Below are 23,582 nucleotides of genomic sequence, written 5' to 3' on the forward strand. Positions count from 1 at the left end.
ATGGTTTAATCAGCGTGTGTTAGTAAATTGCTAACTTGATAAAAACGCACACACACACACACACACGCACACACACACACCTATCTGCTTCCCTCATCTAAAACTCATTCATAATTTACCTTCGTGTTGTACTGAATGTTTGATAGTAATTACCCTTTAATTAACAGGTACACAGGTAAGTTATTTAGTGTTTAATGAATCAATTATTATTTATTACCAAGATAAAAAAAAAACAATTGACTGAGTGTAAAAACTGACTGTGGATTTTGACTGTATTTCTCAGCTCCAGTTAGTAAAGTGGTTGAGTGGATATAGAGCTCAATACTTATCCTAAGGGGTCCCTGGTTCACGCACGAGGTACCCACAGGTGTGAACAGGTATCTAACTTTACTGTATTGAAGTAATGGTGGCAGTATACTGTATCCGCACCGCATCAAACAGGAATATCCCTTTGTTTAATTTATTCAAACCCTTTCCCCTTGATGTGCCACTTAAGGGGGTTAGGAGTAAGGGTCAGGGGGTAAGGGGTGGGAGGGTATGGTGTAAGTGGGTAGGGGAGAGAGGTTGGAATTCTGGGGGTTGGTGGAGGTCAGGGGGTAGGTGAGTAGGAGGTTGGTGGTCAGGGTTAGGTGAGTAGGAGGTAGTTGGAGGTCAGGGGTAGGTGAGTAGGAGGTAGTTGGAGGTCAGGGGTAGGTGAGTAGGGGGTAGTTGGAGGTCAGGGGTAGGTGAGTAGGAGGTAGTTGGAGGTCAGGGGTAGGTGAATAGGAGGTAGTTGGAGGTCAGGGGTAGGTGAGTAGGAGGTAGTTGGAGGTCAGTGGGAAGAAGGTAAAGCCCATATGTCTGTACTTGTGTGTGTGTGGGTATGTATACATGTATTTTAGGTGTATGTGTGTGTGTGTGTGTGTGTGTGTGTGCGTGTGTGCGGCCACGACATACACACATTAACATAAGTTTCACTGACATACCTGTGTGTTGTCGCGTGCATATCTAATTAGGGTATGACAGGTGAGTTAAGTATAATACACCTGCATCATATGACTCACCCCTACCCCCCTAGCCTCCTACCCCCTCCCCCTACTCCTACCCCTTCATGCATAACGTCGAAAATATCACTGTCATGCAACCTAAGTGACCACCACAGTACAGAAAGTGGCTTGAGAGAACTTAAGTGGCCTGAGTAACAAAGTGCTGTTATTTAAAAGTGAAGGCAAAAAAAGTGCTCACATACATGTCTTTGTTAACTGTCTCTACGCTGCTCGACGGTTTGAGGTGGATTTTGTACAGTAAATTATTTATGACTGACGGGTTTATTGTATATTTAGTAGGTGTTTTGATCTGAACCCTTTGAGGATGTTGGTTTAACCCTTTGAGGATGTTGGTTTAACCCTTTGAGGATGTTGGTTTAACCCTTTGAGGATGTTGGTTTAACCCTTTGAGGATCTTGGTTTAACCCTTTGAAGATGTTAGTTTAACCCCTTGAGGATCTTTGTTTAATCCTTTGAGGATGTTGGTTTAACCCTTTGAGGATGTTGATTTAACCTGGTTTAACCCTTTGAGGACTGTTGCAACCCTTTTGAGGATGGTAGTTTAACTCTTTCAGTACTATTATGGTTTAACCCTTTGGGTACTTTAAACCATATTCTCTCAAAGGGTTAAAACAGTCCTCAAAGTATTAAACCATCGTCCTCAAAGGGTTAAGCCATCGTCATCAAAGGGTTAAACCAGTCATCAAAGGCTTAAACCATCGTCCTCAAAGGTTTAAACCAGTCACCAAAGGGTTAAAGGTCCACTGTGTAGTTTTAAGTCAGTTCTGAGGGGGTTTTTATATCATGATTCATGTTGGTGTGAAGAAATGCATTTAATATTTTATCCATTTCAGTACGAACTTTCTCATGTTGTTTGTAGTTAAGTAGCATGTGCCTGTCTGTCTGTCTGTCTGTCTAGTTGTCTATATATCTATCTATCCATCTAATGTCTGTCTATCTCTATATCTATCTGTCTGTTATTGTCTGTCTATCTATATATCTATTTATTCTTGTCTATCTGTCTGTCATCTGTCTATTTGTCTACCTCTATCTCCACATCTGTCTATTTACCATCTGTCATGCACCAAATTACACCTTAAGAGTAATTAACTATAACAGCTTTCAATAATTCATTTGATGGGGCAAGTCATAACAAAACGCTCTGATCACCTGATGATTTAGACACCCCAGCTTAGTTCACCTGATGATTTAGACACCCCAGCTTAGTTCACCTGATGATTACACAGGTGAAGTAAGCTGGGGTGTGTAATCAACAGGTGAGCCAAACTCCTGTTGAATACCTGAACGTGACTCATCAGTTTAGACACATCAGTTTAGACAAGAGTTTTTTTACCTGTGCACAAAATGTCAAATGACTGGAGTGTGTGTGTGTGTGTATGTGTGTGTGTGTGTTCGTGTGTGTGTGTGAAGGGTATTATTTGTGTTTGTACTACTTCTTCTTCTTCAGTAGTTATCATTTAACACACTGGCCACTCACTCCCAAACTCCTATTCTTAATATTACATTTAATTAGGTCATTTCAAACGATTATATTAGGTCAAAGGTCAAGCTGGTATTTAGTATGGGAGAGACGTGTTTATATTAGCATGTAAATTATCCTTATCTGTTATGCAGTGGCGGCTCGTGAAAAATAAACTGGAGGGAGTGCAAGCCTCACACAACAGTAGGTGACCTACCTCAGGTATGAGTTGTAGTTGATGTCCACTAATTCCCAGGGCATGGTAGTAGTGTTGGTGGTGATGGACCAGTATTAATTGAAAATAAAGTCCGCGTGTCTGGTCTTCGATGTAGCAAAATTGTTTATTTGTCTGATAAACACTGATGTTAAACTGGCGTGTATATTCTTTGTTCCTGCTTGTACTGTTCTGTTGAATGGATAAACCTGGTGTAGGTCTTCCTCTTGCTTTGATTTCAGTCTTTTCATTTAATGTCAGCTGGGAAAAGTTGATGTTTTGCAAATACTTCACTCGATTTTCCATCGTCAAAGGGTAATTAAAGAAAGCACGATTTAACCACACAGTCCACACGTAATGTAAACACGAGACTGAGCTGCTTCAAGTGCGGCGGCGGCGCCAACAGACATGAATCGTACAGCATTGACAGCAACTATGAAAGTAACTTAAATTTTGGTCTGATTTTAATGAAAATTCACTTAGCAACGTATTGAAAATAATTAAATAACATATAAAATGATATATTTGTTGGTAGTGTATTATTCAGCTGTCTCTCTAAAGGAATCATACGCCTGGCAGTGAGTGTCTGGGGGGACTGCAGCTCTGCACGAGCCGCCACTGACAACATGTATTAAATATATATTCATCTTTCTCTCTCTCTCTCTTAATAACACTCACTTAGAACGTTTCTCTTAACATTCTAAATATAACTGTTATCACTCACTAGTCTTAATTGTTATTGCATGTTATCATGTACTGAACAAGACCTAGGGGGGGGGGGGCTGTGCATGGTGCTCTCACTCTCTCTCGAGCTTAATACCTGTGTCACATATTTAACTTCCAAACTTTTGTTACCCCCCCAACTTACACCTGTCAATCTCCCACAGGTAACACAAGACAGGGCTGTCATTCCAATCTGTCACGGAGAGAGGCCTGTCATTCCAATCAGTCATTCCAATCTGTCAATCCCACAGGTAACACGAAGAGAGGCCTGTCATTCCAATCAGTCATTCCAATCTGTCAATCTCCCACAGGTAACACGAAGAGAGGCCTGTCATTCCAATCTGTCAATCTCCCACAGGTAACACGAAGAGAGGCCTGTCATTCCAATCTGTCATTCCAATCTGTCAATCTCCCACAGGTAACACGAAGAGAGGCCTGTCATTCCAATCAGAGAACCTCCCTACAGATGACTCGTACGCCTCCCTCTACCTGACCTCCAACATGACCTCCACCGCCGACCTCTCCATGTGTGTGTGGGTGAAGGTGCTGCACTTCAAAGAGTCATCGTCGTATTTGTTGTCTTATGCCACCTCTGACCTCAACAATAATGAGATGAACTTAGCTATCAGTAAGTGTTTGTTTGTCTGTTTGTTTGTTTGTTTTATGAGGTAGAAGGTTTGGCTGGATACATACATACATACATACATACATACATACATACTACATACATACATGTTTGTGCTGATCAAGTGTTGGTGCTGATCAAGTGTTGGTGCTGATCACTTGTGTTAGGTATTTACGTGATGTGGTGTTGTGTGTGTGTTTGTTTATCGTTGCCATCGTTACTATCAGCCTGTAATAACCTGTAGCAGGATGAAGGACTCTACCGTACCCTCTATCACACACTCTTTCTTTCTCTCTCTCTCTCTCTCTCTCTCTCTGTCTCTCTCTTAAATACTGATAGACAGATAGAGATAGATAGAACAACAATAAGGAAGGAGAAAGGTAAAAGTCAGGTAGCGTGTGGCGGTAATTATCTTACCTGTAATAATAACGCATAGGTAAATATAATTGTCATTTTCCAAGACTTCTCTATACACACACACACACACACACACACACACACACTCCTTAACGTCATCTGGTTTTACCCCTTTTAGAACCGTCCCAATTAATGATTGCGATAGGAGGAACTTACCTGCATCAGAAAAAGACGCCACTAACCTACCTGCCTGATGTCTGGTACCATATCTGCTTCGTCACCAGCCAACAGGACTCAAGGGGTACTTTTTATCTGAATGGGTGAGTTAATTTGCATATGGTTCTTGAGTTACAGTGTTAATGTTAGGAGTTGAAGTTAATTTGCATATGGTTCTTGGTGTTAATTTTAGTTTGCAAGAGACAAGGATTTTTTAGGTAGTTTTTGTAGGTTTTTAAGGTAATTTTAGTTTGCAAGAGACAAGGATTTTTTAGGTAGTTTTTGTAGGTTTTTAAGGTAATTTAGGCACCTCCTCCTCCACCATACCTGATCCTCCACCACACCTGATCCTCCACCATACCTGATCCTCCACCACACCTCCTCCCACCATACCTGATCTCCACCATACCTGGATCCTCCACCATACCTCCTCCCTCCACCATACCTGATCCTCCACCATACCTGATCCTCCACCATACCTGATCCTCCACCATACCTCCTCCTCCACCATACCTGATCCTCCACCATACCTCCTCCTCCACCATACCTGATCCTCAACCATACCTCCTCCTCCACCATACCTCCTCCTCCAAAATACCTCCATCTCTAAACCTCATCCTCCACCACCTCGCCCTCCAGGAAGAAGTCAACCTCGTTCAAACTCCCTAAGAGAGACATACTACTGAACGGCTCCCTGACACTCGGACAAGAGGCTGACAAGGTGAACGGCGGGTACCAAGCCCAACAGTCCTTTTCTGGGATCATTACGGGCTTCAAGTACGTTCTCTGTCCTTCCCTCACACCTGTACGTTCACCCATTTGATGTTAATGTCTTGTTACGTGTATCTGATATAAATGGTGTTGTCCTAATTATCACACCTACTATAATTATTACTATAACTGCTATAATTGTTGCCCTAATTATCACACCTACTATAATTATTACTATAACTGCTATAATTGTTACCCTAATTATCACACCTACTATAATTATTACTATAACTGCTATAATTGTTACCCTAATTATCACACCTACTGTAATTATTACTATAACTGCTGTCTATACCATCATAACTATACAGTATATATATAATTTCTACTGATTATATCCAGTACAAATATACTCCTATAATTGGTCATATTTTCAGCATGTACTCAAGACAACTACGTGGAGAGGAGGTGGAGGCGCTAGCTGGCTGTGAGGTGGAGGAGGTGGAAGGTGACCTGGTAGGGTGGAGGACTGCTGTTTGGTCTGTGAATGGTGACGTCACACAGGTGGATCTCAGCGTGGAGGAGTACTGTACCCCTGAAAGGTATGTGTGTGTGTGTGTGTGTGTGTCTGTGTTGTCTGTGTGTGTGTGTGTGATGATATAAACAATGGATCACCTGAAAATTAAGCCTCCCTACCTTACTTCACCTTAGGATTAAACACCTTAATACTAATCTAACCTAACCTAACCCCCAGGTAACTTTAGTGTGTTTAATCATCAGGTAAGATAAATTCAAGGTACTCAGTGTTCAGGTGTTCCTCATTAAGAACACAAACTAATACATCATCACACCTACCAACAGGTTTCGGTTCACGGTCTTTCCCCAGCGTCGGAAGTACACTGTAGCACATGTCTTCTGTACCAAGTTGAAGACCTCCCTCGCTGTGCCCAAGAATAGCGAGGAGAACACCGCCCTGTATGACGCCTCTGTGATCCTGGTGGAGAGATGTCAGCCAGCCAATCATGCCTTTCTCTATTTCTGGTTGGGTGCTTATGAGATGGACAATGGCATTTGGACTGATGCCAAGGTACTGTACTATACTACTTTGTGCTTTGTATTGTATGCTGTAATATTAAGGTTCCAATGTCCAGTAAAATTAAGTGAAAAATTTATCTTAAATTGTTTAGCTTTGTGATGAGGTAAGAAAGCTTTTATCTTCTTTAGAGAAATGTCCTCAAGTTGTTGGTTCAGGCGCATAACTGATTATAAAGTATTACCCTTATAATATGTGGAATAACACTATATCCTCCAGCTTTAATACAGTGAAACCTCCATAAAACGGACTTCTCTCCATATAGTCCGTTAAATCGAGGTTTCACTGTATATGATTGTTTTTTCTAATACTCTCACCAACTCAGGGCTCACGTCTCAACTTTACCAACTTCGACGACACCACCATTAAGAAATCAAAGAACTGCTCAGGGTTTAAAGTCCCACCTTATACTGAAAACTGGGACCAAATCTCCTGCACTTCAACTTATGAGTTCTGTATGGGGTGTGAGGAGGTGGAGCCAACTGTCCTGAAGATGCGGGGGTTGTGTGAGCAGTACCTACAGTCAACCTACTTAAGATTAGAACAGCACAAGGGACAAATGCCAGCCTTTAGGTACGCTACAACACAGTGGAAATTTGTTTCTTGTTCCTCTGACTTTGGGGCAAAATAAACTGACTACCCCGGTATATCATTTATGTTTTTATTTAGTTATTTATATCTATCTTAGGAAAATTAGTTAAAGTTCAATTTATTTATAGTAATTTGGTGAAATAATTATAAACATGTGAAGGTAAGCACCGAGAATATACACAATGGTTCCTTATTCTTTTTGTCTTCTATACAAGTTTTTTTTACAAGGCGTCCATAGAATCCCGTTCTGATTTCAAGCATATCTACAAACGACATAAGATACTGAAGAGCATATTTTTTGCATTTGATAGAGTAAAAATTAAATTTTTGCGTTTCACCTAACCAAAACGCCCCCCCCCCCCACCAAAAAAAACCGCCTACATATTAATATTTTATACCATTTACAGATATATTTAAAATCAGGGCGGGACTTATGGATACCCTGTTTTAGATGAATATTAATGCTATTTACTTTACTTTCAGAGGCTTTACTAAATACTACATCTCATTCGACGGGAACCACACGTGGAGTTTGATCAATATGTGGTCAAGCGAGGCGGTGGCGACTTATTTTACCTACGAGTCAGATTTACCTTTAGGAAGACGGGATTGGCGGACCACTGCTGACTTTCAACTGTGTGACAAGCCTGCTGGTGAGTGTGTTGTGAGTGTGTGACAAACCTGCTGGTGAGTGTGTTATGAGTGTGTTGTGAGTGTGTGACAAACCTGCTGGTGAGTGTGTTGTGAGTGTGTGACAAACCTGCTGGTGAGTGTGTTGTGAGTGTGTGACAAACCTGCTGGTGAGTGTGTTGTGAGAAACATATTGATGAACCAACTCTCATGAAGGTATTTTTACTATAATTTGTTTTTTACTTTCAATTCAATTAATTTTACACACACACACACACACTTCTCTAACCCTCTCTCTCTCTCACACACACAGGAGAGAAGCACCTGTTATCCCTCTCCGCTTGTTACGACCACGAGTATACCTGTGATGAAGGCACCTGCATCAACCTGACCCAGCGGTGTGACCTGAGGGTAGACTGTCCCGATAATACAGACGAGACGGGGTGTGATAAGCTCTCCCGACCTCCTGAGTACCTCCATTCTCTCCCTCCTCCTGGGGTCGAGTTGGGTCCTCTATCACTCAATACCTCTGTTACTCTGAAGGGGTTTTCACAGGTGAGTATCTCGTGTTGTTTCCATAGGTAATAGTTCTTTCTCCCATAGGTCATAGTTCCTTCCCTAGGTGATAGTTCCTGCCCCCATAGGTGATAGTTCTTCCCCCATAGGTGATAGTTCCTTCTCCCATAGATAATCAGGACGATAAAGAAACGAAAGAGAGAGAGAGAGAGAGAGTAACAGGTAGCGTAATTAACAGCATGACGTCACACACAGGTAGACATCCGGGACATGAAATTAACGGTGGACTTCTCAATCATCATCACCTGGTTTGACCTCCGCTTACGGTACAAGAATCTCAAGGATCTATCTGACCTTAACTTTATCCAGGTTAGTGTTTTGTGGCACCTAACCTAACTTAACCTAACTTGTTACTTATCTAAACAGTACTTATGTTGACTTACTTATTAAGGACAGGTAGTACTTAATTAGACAGTACTTTACCTTCGACAGTACTTTACATAATTAGACAGTACTTTACATAATTGGACAGTACTTTACATAATCGGACAGTATTTTACATAATTAGACAGTACTTTACATAATTAGACAGAACTTTACATAATTGAACAGTACTTTACATAATTAGACAGTACTTTACATAATTGGACAGTACTTTACATAATTAGACAGTACTTTACATAATTAGACAGTACTTTACATAATTAGGCAGTACTTATTTGACCTGTTTACCATATTACTGTCGTGTTGTTCAGCCGTCATTAGTATGGACCCCGTCGCTGGAGTTGGTGAACGCTGATTTCCCCAATACCTACAAGACAGCGGCAGTACTGACAGTCGTTCGCCAGTCACCCCCTGAAGAAGACGATCCCAGGCTACCTGCTCATGGTAGGTGGGGGGGGAGGAGTTGGGGGGTGTTAGAGGGAGGGAAAGGAGGGAGAAAGTGGGGAGGAGAGGGAGGGAAAGGAGGGAGAAAGTGGGGAGGGAGAGAAAGGTAGGAGGAGAAAGTTAGTAATGGAGAGAAATGGGAGGAAGGTAAGTAAGGGTTGAAAAGAAAGATTGAAGAGGGAAAATTGGAGGGTAAAGGAGAGAGGAAGGAAGGAATACGTACAAAAGAGACAGAAGTAAAACAAGGACCGATACAGAATGGAAGGAGAGAGATGTGTGGGAATTACTGTCATCTATAACGTTAAATCTGATCCTTACCTGTCTGTCTGTCTGTCTGTCTGTCTGTTCTTCCCTTCCTTCCCCTTCTCTTTTTTTCTGTTTTTCTTGTTTTGAATCTCTTTTCCTTCCTTCCTTCCTTCCTTCTAACAATCATCCTCCCTCAACAGACGAGCTGTATGAAGGCAGTAAAAACCCATTACGCCTTAACCAGAAGTTCAACGCGCCCTTCTCATGCACAATGGACCTTCGGAATTTCCCCTTCGACAACCAACACTGTAGCCTACTTCTGCGTCTTACCTCCGCCCGCTCGGATTTCCTTCGGTGGCACAAGATGACTGTTGATTACCCTGGAGAGGTGAGCTAAGAGGAGGGGAAGGGAAGGAGGGTGGGAAATAAGTGAATGAGGTAGGGAGAGAAGGAACAAGGAAGGGATGGAAGGAAGAGAAAAGAAGGACGCAGAGAGGAATGGAAGGGAAGGAAAGGGAATGGAAAGGAAGGGAAGAAATGAATGAGGTAGGGAGGGTTGGAGAAGAGGAGGGAGGGAAACAGAGAGAAAAAGGGTTAAACCATTGTCCTTAAAGGGTTAAACCATCGTCCTTAAAGTGTTAAATCATTGTCTTCAAAGGGTTAAACCATCGTCCTTATAGGGTTAAACCATCATCCTCAAAGGGTTAAACCATCATCCTCAAAATTTTAAACCAACATCCTCAAAGGGTTAAACCACACCCTCAAACAACTAAAACCACCTATACCCCCACCCAGGTCCTGCTAACGGAGTACGAGGTGGGGAAATTCAGCATCGACAGACAGACTATAGACGAATACAGCGTCGCTAGAGTGAAAATCAACTTCTCACGACGCTACGGTTATTACCTCCTCTCCGCCTACCTGCCCACGGTGATGTTAATGATCATCAGCTACGCCTCTCTCTACTGTAAGCGGGAGAGTCGTGACCTGAGGGTGATGATGGCTCTTACTACTCTGTTGGTTCTATATGCTCTCTATCAACAGACCCTCTGATGGGTTGCCCAAGACCTCGTATATTAAAGCTATAGATGTCTGGTGTTTGTTCGCTATTACGTTTATCTTCTCACAGGTGAGTTGTGTTGATGTCTCTCTCTAGCCTGCCTGAAGATTACACACTCCAAACCTCCAATCCAACCTGTCTTAACTCCAACCTAACCTATTCAACCTAACCTAACCTATCTTAACTTAACCCATCCCAACCTAACTCATCCGCACTCTAACTAATCTGATCTAATCCCCTCAAGGTAGAGTTAGGGTTGTTAATCTTCAAGTGAATTAAAAAGCTGAGGTGATTAATATTCATGTTAAATTAAGATGGGGTGGCCAATCTTCAGGTGATCCTAATAATTGATAAAGATATAGGTAATAAGCAGTTGTCACATCTACCTGTCTGTTTCTCCCTTACTTCTTCTATCCCACCGTGGCCACCTTCATCTTCACCGTACACTTCTCTACCCCACCATGGCCACTTCCTCCCTCTATCGCACATCTGCTTCTTTTACTGTGGCCACCTCTGTACCCTATCAGCGTCACTTCATCTCTTCTCCTCTCTACCCCACCATGGCCACTTCTCTACCCCACCATGACCACTTCTCTACCCCACCGTGGCCACTCCTCTACCCCACTGACGTCATCATTATTATAGGTAATATTCCACGTGGCTATAGACGTCAACCTACTGTGGCTACGTCAATTACGTCACTCGTCACGCATCAAGGTGGATGAAGTCGGGCCGCCATCGGGAGGATGTTGTAGTGACCCTCTCGTGGCCGCCAGAATCTTCTTCGTCGTATTTTTCCTTCTCTTCTGCCTCGTCTACTGGGTTGTTGTCCTCTCTACTGAAATTTAATCACCGTTTACTTAGGAATAGTATCTGTATGTCAGGAAAATTACCACCTTTTTATATAGAATTAGGTTAGGTTTTATTAACGCCCAGTGTTCAGGGTTTAAATATACTGCTCAGAGACCTCATGGTAATGTAAGTGAATTTGTAGTAATGGATTGTTTTAAGTAATTAGTAAATGATTGTGTTAAGTAATTAGTAAAGGATTGTGTTAAGTAATTAGTAATGGATTGTGTTAAGTAATTAGTAAATGATTGTGGTGTGGAGTAATTAGTAAAGGATTGTTAAGTAATTAGTAAATGATTGTGATGTGGAGTAATTAGTAAAGGATTGTGTGGAGTAATGGAAGTATTATATTTAGTAAAGAACTGTTTAAGTAATATAATTAATTAGTAGTAAAGGAGTGTTGACTGACATTAAGTATTTAGTTAAGTTTTCTGTCGAGTATTGAAGTGATATGTAGTAAATAATTATGTAGATTGAGTAATTGAAGGACTATTAAGTTATGAGAAATAAATAGCAAAAGATTAAGTAATAATTAATAATGTATTATAAGTAGAGTTCACTGCAAGAGGGAAGTTTGGGTCTATTTGGACTAGGGGCCTACCAAGATTGGGGCCCACTGGACTTATAAACAAAATATCCTCGTATTTGGAACTTTCATAACTAAAGAGACTTTCTTAATTCACTGTGATGTAGTTTTTAATGTTAAGCACACATCAATGTTATTTGTGTTTATTTACCCCTATATAACCTCAATTAATACCTAAGTTAAAGCTACATTTGGTTTTATACGAGTCATATAGATAAGTTTACCATTAATCTAAATAAAAGAAAACGAATATTTTACATTTTCTATAATTATTTAAGGGGATTCTACATAGTATTGAGAAACTTGATGAGGAATGGTTATGAACTTTGATGGTAAATTTTGAGAGAAAATAGTGAACTAATAAAGGAAAGGTTACTAATGGTTGAAATAGATGATAAAATGGGAAGAAAGATGAAAAAATATTAGCTATTATTATTACTTATCATTTTCACCACAACAATGACCGTATTTTTATTTTGTATTATTATTATTATTAGTAGTAGTAGTAGTAATAGTAGTTTATTATTATTATTTAGTAGTAGTAGTAGAGAGTTCTTTAGTAGTTAGTATGGCACAAATTAATCCTCCCTGTACAAGCATAAAAAAGAATACATTGCTTTAAACATTTAATTTACATAAACGTTTACATGTGCAGCTTTGGCTACATATCAAAAATCATTCATAATATTGTTAATTTATTTCACAGAATTTCATCCATATTCTCTAAAATTTGACTCAATCTTAGTAACTTTTCTTAATATTAAACGTCACAAAATGGCGTTAATATTATGCTGAGACTGTACTTAAATTGGATACATTTAGATAACCTCTTGAGTACGATAACCTATGCACTTGAGTACGATAACCTATACACTTGAGTACGATAACCTATGTACTTGAGTACGATAACCTATATACTTGAGTACGATAACCTATATACTTGAGTACGATAACCTATATACTTGAGTACGATAACCTATGCACTTGAGTACGATAACCTATACACTTGAGTACGATAACCTATAAACTTGAGTACGATAATATTGTAGGGTTAAAAGTATCGAAAAGCATCGTATTTAAGGAGTTAAGTCCACTAGTTACATCCGTTCTCTGATTTGAACTTACGACAAACATTCTTCATACGACTCTCTGTGACTCTGGACCTTATATAATCAATTTCCTTTCTATAATTTACAAATCTAGATAAAACAATATAATTCCAGTATATATAGTAAGATAATCATATAATCTATTCGTATAAAAATTCAAGAAATTCATTTATGCACGTTAACTGTATATGTTATTTTCATGTAAGAAATTATTACACATAATATATAACATACAGTATAACTACATATTGATAACAGCTTATATCAGTGTAAGAAATTAATACTGCTATATTAATGTTTCTATAAAATATTATTTTCATATAAGAATCCCAAACTATGTTATAAACAGCACGAAGGCGATAGTTAAAATAGCCTTAACTACTGGATATAAGTAAGGCATAATAACTGATTACTAGTAATTATTCTCTAAAATTTTGTTGTTTATACTTGTTTTCCTCTACGTTTACAATCATCTTTGTAAACATTGTAAACATTGCTTGTCTGCTTCACGTTGTTTGGATTTGTTTGCTTCTGGGGTTTGTGAGGGTCGATCTTTTGATTTTCATTACCTCACTCCTGTCTACGTAAACACACCTCTCTCCTCATCTAGGCCAGGTAAACAAAGTCCTCATGGATATTTTTTACACTCTTGGGGAAATTCATGGACGGATTTCTTTATTGGTTCGGTTCGGTTAGATTCGGTTAGGTGCGATTAGGTTCGGTTTGTGTCGGATTTATTCGGTTAGGTTCGGCTTGGGGATTTTTTTCCTAGGGTGAGGTAAAGATCATCTTATTGTACTTATTCGTCTTCTAGGATGGACAGAGAGAGAGAGATTTCGTTTTCTAGGAGACACAGCAATTGTTATTCGACGTCCTAGGAGAAGTAACACGACGACTTTTCATAGGATAAACACCTCAGCAACCTCTCGTCCTAGGAGACTCAACGCCCCCTCCTATCTACATCTTGTCAGAGTTGAGCTCGGCGGAGGCGGTGGTGGAGGCGTCGTTGCTGGCCTCGCAGGACTCGTCAAACACCCCTGATGAGGACCTCTGGGACTGTACCTCCTCGGACTTGGTTCTCGAGACGGGGCTTAATGGCGGCACCTGCAGGAATAACAGTGGCACTTATGGAGGCGTAGTGGCACTTATGGAGGTGTAGTGGCACTTATGGAGGTGTAGTGGCACTTATGGAGGTGTAGTGGCACTTACGGAGGTGTAGTGGCACTTATGGAGGTGTAGTGGCACTTATGGAGGTGTATTAGCACTTATGGAGGTGTATTAGTACTTATGGAGGTGTAGTGACACTCAGAAAGGGCCAGAGTACATGTATGATCCAAAGGGCTGGACTTACCACATTAGGGGCTGATATCTCCTTCTTGGCATCTAGGGATTTGGCCCTTCCCCTTGGTCGACCACGAGACCTGAGGGTAGAGGCTTGTATTAATTCTTAAGTCTTGGAAACTGTATGTGTGTGTGTGTGTGTGTGTGTGTGTGTGTGTGTGTGTTTGTTTGTTTGTTTGTTTGTTTGTTATAATCACCACAAACACTTAAATTGATACACAGGTGTTGGTGAATCTTAAGAGCTGAATGATACTATTATCTCTCTCTCTCTCTCTCTCTCTCTCTCACCTAGAGCGAGCCTTCCTGAAGAGTGACCCGGTATCATAGTAATCCAGAGCCTCTTGGTCAAGCCTGGGAAGTGACCTGACCCCGACCGTCTTCCTGATTGGTCCTTTGCGAGGGTCAAGGATCCTCTGAGATGGTCGTATACCCGCTTGACCGCTGCTGGAACATAACCACTCGGTCAAATGAGGTTATGTTGGGTCAAAAAAGATCACTTGGTGTTATTTGGGTCAGAGAAGGTCACATGGTGTTATTATTGGTCACAGGGGGTCAAATAAGGTCACTTGGGTTATTGGGGGTCACAGAGGGGTCAAATAAGGTCACTTTGGGGGTCACAGTGGCAAATAATATCACGAGGTAAATATTGTTCACAGGGGGTCAGACAATCTCACTTTGGGGGTAACATGGGGTCAAATAAGGTCACTGTAGTTACAAAGGTCAAAGGTCACTGGGAGGTCATAATTCCAGTTATAATTCACCTTAAATTCTAACATAAGATTAACATAAAATAAGACACAAATCCGTGTGTTTGTTATGTACACTATCTACGATCATAAGAGCATTCAAATAAACGCGAAAAAAATTGGTCCCAGATTCATATAGGTTCTTACGGTAAATTTATCCTCGTAGCTGGAGATGAAAAGCTGTATCTAACTAACTTTAGGTAAGATACAAAAATTACGTCTAAAATGGCGTTAAAATTATACTGAGACTCAACCTTGATACGTCACATAACTAATGCTAAATGACGTAAGTTAATGACACTGAGACACAATACGTCACCGAACTAATACTAAATGACGTATCAAGTTAACATTACATTGAGACCTTAACTTAATACGTCACTTACCATCAGTTAGGGACAAAATTAATCTCTAGTCACTTATATCATAGGTTATTAGGGTAATTTTATCACATAAGTTAATGTTTCTAGTTAAGGTAGAGTCTCAGTGTCATTTAAACGCCATTTTTAGACGTATTTTCTGTGTTTTAGATAATTTAACTAATAGATATAAGAATATAGGCCAAAAAAATTATATCATTAACTACTGTAATTAAGAACGGGTGACCTGAAGAATCACCACCCATGCTTATTTCACCTGAAGATTAATCACCCTAACACTATTTGAGGATTAGGTTAGGTCTAGGGTGGTCAATCTTCAGGTGAAATAAACTAAGGTGTCTAATGTTCAGTTGACCCCAAACTCTAGCTAACTGGAAGGGTAAATACATGCAAACTGTCGATGATAAACTGTTTACATATACACAATAAAGCCTCATGCACCAATAATACCTAGAAAAATAACAAGAGATGTTACTTCATTCTGGTTTAAAGATGTTGACTACTTGGTACTGTTTAAAGGAGCGATTTAAGAGGAGCAGGGAACAATTCTGACCCCTGCCAGACCCGCACCCGAACCTGTGTCTCATACTAAACTCATGGGGGGGGGGGGTTGGTTTGATTAGGATAAATGTTGGTTTAGTTTGAGTTAGGTCAGATTAGGTTATGTTAAGGGACGGTTGGTTAGGGGATGGTTGATTTAGGTTAGGGGTTAGGTTAGATAGGGTTAGGTTAGGTTAGTATAGAGGTTTACTTAGGTTTGGCTTGTGGTTGATTGCGTTAAAGTTTGGTTAAGTTAAGTTAAATTAGGTTAGATCAGGTTAGGTTATGCTACGTTTGGATAGATGGTTAGGTGAGGTTAGATGTACAGGTAAGGGGTCAGGTCTGGGGGGTGAATGAGTTCGTCCACCGCTATATGAGACAGGTGTCCAATGTTTACCTCCGCTCGAATACCGCATCTAGCACAAATCTGCTGAGGAGAATAGTCTGTCAGTCTTCTGCTTAATATTCCCTCCATAAGCAATACACTGCATACAATATGAAGTAAATGAGTGTATGTGTGTGTGTGTGTGGTAGTGTGTATGTGGTAATGTGTATGAGTGTATGTCGGTATATATATATATGGTAGTTGTGTATGAGTGAAGAACGTATAATGGTTAATACTTTGGGTGATGGTAATATTTACTTGAGTATGTTATGAGGTAAAGATGTTATTCAAAACTACTTTAGTCCCTCCTTGGCATATGAGGTTTTCTTTGATGGAAAATGGGACGATTGTAATTCTCTATTTCTGATATATTCTAGCTTGCTTTTCTTCACACCACTAGTCTGCTTTCTTCACACCACTAGCCTGCTTTCTTCACACCACTAGCCTGCTTTTCTTCACACCACTAGCCTGATTTTCTTCACACCACTAGCCTGCTTTTCTTCACACCACTAGCCTGCTTTCTTCACACCACTAGCCTGCTTTCCTCCACCACTAGCCTGCTTCCCTCACACACCCCCAACCTACCTCCCCAACACACACACCCCACTTTCCCACTCCCACACCCCACACCCCTACTCCCACACCCCACACCCCCACTCCACCATACCTCCACTTAACGCCGCCAGGTGAGGTAACAGGTGAGGCTCCTCCAGCAAAGTGGGAGTCGTAGGAAACACTCTGTTGTCTCCATAGGTGTTCCAGCGACCTGTTGACGATGGTTAGGTCACCTGTGTACGCCCTAATTAACTCCTTCAGGTGATGGTACTCCTGTAGAAGGTGAGGGACGGGAGGGAAGCGGTCAGGTATAGGTAGTGGTATTCTCTCTCTCTCTCTCTCTCTCTCTCTCTCTCTCTCTCTCTCTCTCTCTCTCTCACCAGGATAATAAGATGCTACAGAAATACCTGGATGTCATTTAGGTTAGGTTAAGCCAGTTTAGGCTAAGTTAGGCCAGGTTAGGTTAAGTTAGGCCAAGTTAGGTAAGGTCAGGTTAGGTTAGGTCCAGTACTAACCTTAGAGTGGTTGTCGAGGATCCAACTCTTGTTCCTCAGGTCGCTGTACAAGTTGTTCCTCTCCCTCTCTAGGCTCTTCACCATCCTCAGCAGCTCAAACTGTCATCAAGCATTACCTTCTTCATGACGTAGTTTAGATATGACGTAATATATATATGACGTAATTTAGATATGACGTAATATATATGACGTAATTTAGATATGACGTAATATATATATGAAGTAATTTAGATATGACGTAATATATATGACGTAATTTCGAAACTAACTTTAAGTAAATTTACGAAAACTCATGAATTAGTTTGGAATTTATATACATACATACATACATACATACATACATACATTGGTAGATTACAAATTATGAAGGAATTACTTGGAAAATATACCCATGACTGTATTAGTATTTTGTGAAGTAGAAATTTGTTAAAAGAATATTACCAATAGCTTGAATATCTTTGAGATTTACTGTTGTTTAATATTTTGTGAAGAATGACTAAATCCGGCGTAGGTTAGGGTAGGTTAATTAGGTTAGTTCATCGATTTGTTCTGTTAAGGTGGGTTAGTTTGGTTAAGTTAGGTTGAATTGCTGGGTTGGGTTAGGTTATCTTTTGGTTATCTTATGTTGCTGGGTTAGGTTTAGTTTAGGTTAGATTTAGGTTGGGTTTAGGTTAGGTTCCGAGTCCAAATTATACCGTTTACCTGACGAAGGAGGACTTACCTCATTGTACTGATCGAGGTCCTGGTCGTAGGTGTACTCTTGGCCTGGGGAAACAACACAACCATTACACCTCACGCTTACACTATATACAGGTAGACATACAGGTGTAAACAATATCAGTAACACACACACACACACACACACACACACACACACAAACATATGGATAAATAGCGTAATTAAGCACTTATATATAAAGTTTCTGAAATATCATTAGTATTGTGTGAATATTATCGTATATAAACAGGAGAGGCGCAGAAAATACCCCCCCCCCCAACACACACACACACACGTGGTCAAATCAAATCAAATAATTACTTAAAACATACAAAGTGTTCAAGTATGTCATAAGTAACTTTGAAAATATATGAAGCAAAATAAGTCTACTTACTGTTATATTATTCTTAAGAGCAAAAGAAAAGTATATAACAAGGAATAGTTACCGTGGCAGGTTAGGTCAGGTGAGGTCAGGTGGCAGACGGGTGAGGTGTTGGTGCTAATTAATATACCTTGACCTCACTTGACCTGTGACGTGTATACCTTGACCTTACTTGACCTTTGACTTGTATACCTTGAACTTACTTGACCTGTGACGTGTATACCTTGACCTTACTTGACCTGTGACGTGTATACCTTGACCTCACTTGACCTGTGACGTGTTTACCTTGACCTCACTTGACCTGTGACGTGTATACCTTGACCTTATTTGACCTGTGACGTGTATACCTTGACCCTACTTGACCTGTGACGTGTATACCTTGACCTCACTTGACCTGTGACGTGTATACCTTGACCATATTTGACCTGTGACGTATAAGAGCGACGCCATCTTGAAAACAACATCAGCAGATAGATATTTGTTTACTTTCAATGTTTTTATTTGTTTTTGTGGGTTTTTTTTGCTCAATAGTGGATTTTCTTTCCCTGTACAGCTATCGTGTCGCCCAGCTGTGTGGCGTAGAGAGATGAAGAAGAAAGAGAAACATGCTAAAAGTCTCCAAAAGTCTCCAAAAAAATCCACAAATGTCTCCAAAAGTCTCCAAAAAAATCCACAAACGTCTCCAAAAGTCTCAAAAAAAATCCACAAACGTCTCCAAAAGTCTCCTCTGAATCCCCAAACGTCTCCAATAATCTCCAAACGTCTCCAAGTCAATGAGCCCAAATAACGTAAGTACAGTACTAATTTCGTCTTTGTTTCGTATTAAAATTATAACAAATATCGTAAAATTAAATAATACATCTTGAATTAATTTGTTATCGAAGAAAGTCAACATTATCACTTAAAAATACGAAGAAAAATATATAGAGTGCAATTAAGAGGTAACACAGCCAGACACACAGACAGACTGCAGTGGTATACAAGCGTCATGACCAGGTACAACATACTGTACATACTCAGTGTCGTAATGCTGAAACCCCGCCGATACACTGTACAGGGATATTGTGAGAGAGTTAGTGAAAGGAATTACTTACGAAAGGCTCGTGTAAACATGGGTACTACTATTACTACTACTACTATTGCTGCTATTACTATTACTATGATTATTATTATTATCATCACTACAGTATTATTATTATTATTATTATTATTATTATTATTATTATTATTACTACTACTACTACTACTACTACTACTACTACTACTGACGAAGGAGGACCTACCTCGCTTGATCTTCTCCTTGGTCTTGTGAACCTCGTCCAAGTACCACTCTGTCTGTTCCTCAAGCTTATCGTTCAGTTCAAGCTGAGCCTCGTAGCGTAACTTGAACTCGCTCCCTGGAACACCAAGCTTGAGTTATTGCTGCTGCTTCTTCTTCACACACACACACACACACACACACACACACACACACACACACACACACACACATGCTTATCTATCATCTCCTCCTCCTCCTCCTCTTGCTCTCCTCCCTGTTACCTTCTATTCCTTACTTTTATCTTCCCCTCTCTATCGTTCCTTCCCTATTATCATCTATCTCCTTTTATCTTCCTCTTCCTCACCTTCATCATGCCCCTCACCAAGATCTTCAAGTCGTTTCTCCAGGTCGTCCACACTCTGCTGTAGTACTCCAACCGACCACTGTATTGTATCCCTGGGTGGTACAGTGGTGTTAGTGGTACAGTGGTGGTACAATGATGTTAGTGGTACTGTGGTGTTAGTGGTACAGTTGTGTTAGTGGTACAGTGGTGTTAGTGGTACAGTGGTGGTACAATGATGTTAGTGGTACAGCTGTGTTAGTGGTACAGTGGTGTTAGTGGTACAGTGGTGTTAGTGGTACAGGAATGTTAGTGGTACAGTGGTGTTAGCGGGTACAATAATGTAAAGACCAATGGAATATTTAAATGAATACCTAAAAACGTCTAGTGAACTATTAAACGTATAGTGACGTCCAATAAGCGTCAAATAAACGCTTTTACAGTATTTAAACTCCTAATGACTAACACTGCCATCAGCTGTTAAAGGAATACACAAGGGCTGTAATCCTCGTCTATTATTAACCCAAAATAATCATTCTATAATCATTCTTCAGTATACCTACACAAGGTTATATTCACTATACTCGATATACCACGTAAATTATAGTATAGTTATATTATTATTATAGGTATGGTATAGTTATTAAAGTTTTCCCAGTATATTGTTGTAAAGGTTTGATCTATTGGGAGTGAAATGCTTTTAAGAAAATATATTGTATAAATGTTCATAATTAATCTATATATATCCTTGGTAAATAAATCATAAATTCCTTTTAATAAAACTCTAAAGAAGAAAATGTATTAAAGCCAAACTTACCTTAAAATTAAATAAAATACAGCCATGTATACACTAAAGCACTGCATGTATAGTAGTATTATACATATAGCTGGTGTATAAATCAGCATGTATATTACCACTAAGGCATATAGGTTATACACAATACAATAATACAAGCATGGTACTATTACACACAATATACGGCCGTAGAACCTTACATTGGTGCATTATTGTATTAATCATACAACCAGAGAAATACAACAGGGAGAATCACAGCTTATATACCAAGTAATAAATCCTCCTATAGCCATTTTGGGGTAAAAAAACGACATCCAATACAAACAGCAGAGGTCATTGTTTATACAGACAAACAAACAAACAATTGACTATCTAAAGGTATCGCCTATTGACCTTTTCATTGTTTACATTGGATGGTAATTCTCACTCCGGCCGCAAGTCATCAATAAATTTTTCATTCGTCACTGAAATATGTTCGTGTTCGATTGCTTTTCTCCCTGTCACTACGTCTCTGATGTCAATACACACAATACGTATTTTATTAACTGAAATAACAATACATAAGACGGAATGAAGCTAAATATCTACACAAAAGGCGTATTTAATGTAATAAAAAAATAACTATGCAAAAGACAGGTCAGCTCACAGAGGCACAACAATGGCATGTTACATAGCAGTTCATTATACACTACAAAAGCTATAGAGATGATTGCCTCTATAATAAGCTGCTATATGAATTAAGAAAACTATAAGTATCTATAATGAATATATTGGAATAATAATTGGTTGTGTCGATTAATTATATTACGTGAGACCACAAATTGATCCACCTGATTGGCTAATTTCATGTAGTCATAAAGTAATCGACCGTTCTTGAGTGCTGATTGGTAAAATTCCAAGACGTCATTAAGAATTCGACCGTTCTTGGGTGCTGATTGGCTAAATTTCAGGATGTCATAAAGTATTCGACCGTTCTTGGGTGCTGATTGGCTAATTTCATGTAGTCATAAAGTAATCGACCGTTCTTGAGTGCTGATTGGTAAAATTCCAAGACGTCATTAAGAATTCGACCGTTCTTGGGTGCTGATTGGCTAAGTTACAGTAATAATTTGTGAATTTGATTAATCTCGCTCTCTCATTGGTCACTTTGTGTTGCCGAGGGTAAATTCGTAAATGGATGAAAAATTTCAGTAAAAACATATCACCATTAAGCTTAATTTACACCAATTACTGAATAACTACATACAGAGTGAAAAAGAAACACTTAAATAGCGTAAATTAATACTTAAAAAACGCACTAAACTCTACGTATAGTACACAACTACAATGGTTAAGTCAGTCAGAAACTACAAGTGACTTAGAAACTTACAATTAACTGTAGATAATTATGTCTTACTATATAACCTTATGTTATTAATTAATTTATTTAGTATTATCTAATTAATCACTAAACACCATTATGAGATTAATCTTTTACGGCTCACAAATAACAACTTTTTATACTTTTTCTTTATTACTGCAAAACTACATTAATAATAGGCTGTTGAAGCTTCATGCTCTATAAACACACAGCTCTAGTGAACAGATCTGCCCAAGCTCTATTTAGTGCCACATCTGTCCCATCCACTACCGAAAACAATAGTAATAATAATAGTCATCGAGAATGCTGCAAAATTCAAAGATATACGGTAGCGTGGTATTTTGTTATGCTGAGGACGAACTGACAAGCATTAAGGGAGGAAATAGCACGTAAACTAGCATTATGGGGGTAATTAGCACGTAAACTCGCAATATGGGAGGTAATTAGCACGTAAACTAGCATTATGGAGGGTAATTAGTACGTAAACTAGCAATATGGGAGGTAATTAGCACGTAAACTAGCATTATGGGAGGTAATTAGCACGTAAACTAGCATTATGGGGGTAATTAGCACGTAAACTAGCATTATGGAGGGTAATTAGTACGTAAACTAGCATTATGGGGTAACTAGCACGTAAACTAGCATCATGGAGGGTAATTAGCACGTAAACTAGCATTATGGAGGGTAATTAGCACGTAAACTAGCATCATGGAGGATAATTAGCACGTAAACTAGCATCATGGAGGGTAATTAACACGTAAACTGTATTCTGGGACAGTGGACACACAGCTGAGTAGGTAAGAAGGTAAATGATTACTTACTCATCATCACTGGTTAAGAAATGCCTCACCACACACAGCTGCTCCAACGTATCTCTTGTAAATCGAGAGGCGAAAAAAAATACCCTCAATGTTTAGAGACTCAGAGGGATCAGGGTTATAAATATTTACAGAGAGAGAGACTTGGTATAAAGGATTATTTCATTGTGGGGAAGTAGATTTTTATAGAGGAGGTATTCTAGGGTGATTATCTTAGATTAAAATGTACAGGAGATATTAAAGATAATTATTAATGGTTATATATAAAGTAGAGGAATAAATGTTATATACAATAGATAAGGAGAGACGAAGAGGAAAATCTTGAGATAAAACAACGAAAGAGAGAGAGAGAGAGAGAGAGAGAGAGAGAGAGAGAGAGAGAGAGAGAGAGAGAGAGAGAGAGAGAGAGAGAGAGAGAGAGAGAGAGAGATCATGCAAAAAAAGAAGAATCTATAAAAAATAAAATATCACATCCTGATAACACAAGATAAACGATAACATTGCAAACTATCAATACGATGGAGAG

At 39.5% G+C, this 23,582-nt stretch overlaps 2 protein-coding genes across 14 annotated transcripts in view; one reads left to right on the plus strand and one right to left on the minus strand.

Moving 5' to 3' along the window:
* LOC121856845 overlaps positions 1-11,129 on the plus strand; it is an 11,987-nt gene extending 858 nt beyond the window's left edge. The window contains exons 2-14 of the mRNA XM_042352589.1: positions 3,861-4,070; positions 4,603-4,744; positions 5,280-5,417; positions 5,789-5,953; positions 6,213-6,438; positions 6,770-7,017; positions 7,519-7,688; positions 7,979-8,220; positions 8,437-8,550; positions 8,937-9,069; positions 9,516-9,703; positions 10,111-10,444; positions 11,021-11,129. Coding sequence (XP_042208523.1) covers positions 3,861-4,070; positions 4,603-4,744; positions 5,280-5,417; positions 5,789-5,953; positions 6,213-6,438; positions 6,770-7,017; positions 7,519-7,688; positions 7,979-8,220; positions 8,437-8,550; positions 8,937-9,069; positions 9,516-9,703; positions 10,111-10,368 — 2,234 coding nt within the window. The 3' untranslated portion in view covers positions 10,369-10,444; positions 11,021-11,129. The remainder of the gene's footprint in view (positions 1-3,860; positions 4,071-4,602; positions 4,745-5,279; positions 5,418-5,788; positions 5,954-6,212; positions 6,439-6,769; positions 7,018-7,518; positions 7,689-7,978; positions 8,221-8,436; positions 8,551-8,936; positions 9,070-9,515; positions 9,704-10,110; positions 10,445-11,020) is intronic.
* Positions 11,130-12,741: 1,612 nt separating this feature from the next.
* Positions 12,742-23,582, minus strand: part of LOC121856846 — a 94,890-nt gene continuing 84,049 nt past the window's right edge. For 6 of the 13 annotated variants that reach the window (XM_042352592.1, XM_042352590.1, XM_042352593.1 and 3 more), the window contains 11 exons: positions 23,060-23,113; positions 20,107-20,198; positions 19,765-19,878; positions 19,498-19,530; positions 18,103-18,146; positions 17,382-17,480; positions 16,979-17,139; positions 16,324-16,356; positions 14,549-14,704; positions 14,271-14,340; positions 12,742-14,023 (listed from right to left, as the gene is read on the minus strand). In XM_042352592.1, the coding sequence (XP_042208526.1) occupies positions 13,877-14,023; positions 14,271-14,340; positions 14,549-14,704; positions 16,324-16,356; positions 16,979-17,139; positions 17,382-17,480; positions 18,103-18,146; positions 19,498-19,530; positions 19,765-19,878; positions 20,107-20,198; positions 23,060-23,113 (1,003 nt within the window). In that variant the 3' untranslated portion in view covers positions 12,742-13,876. The remainder of the gene's footprint in view (positions 14,024-14,270; positions 14,341-14,548; positions 14,705-16,323; positions 16,357-16,978; positions 17,140-17,381; positions 17,481-18,102; positions 18,147-19,497; positions 19,531-19,764; positions 19,879-20,106; positions 20,199-23,059; positions 23,114-23,582) is intronic. The other 7 variants (XM_042352598.1, XM_042352597.1, XM_042352596.1 and 4 more) reach the window with 7 other exon arrangements.

Source organism: Homarus americanus, unplaced genomic scaffold (genome assembly GCF_018991925.1).
Source record: "Homarus americanus isolate GMGI-L3 unplaced genomic scaffold, GMGI_Hamer_2.0 scaffold22846, whole genome shotgun sequence".
NCBI lineage: Eukaryota > Metazoa > Arthropoda > Malacostraca > Decapoda > Nephropidae > Homarus > Homarus americanus.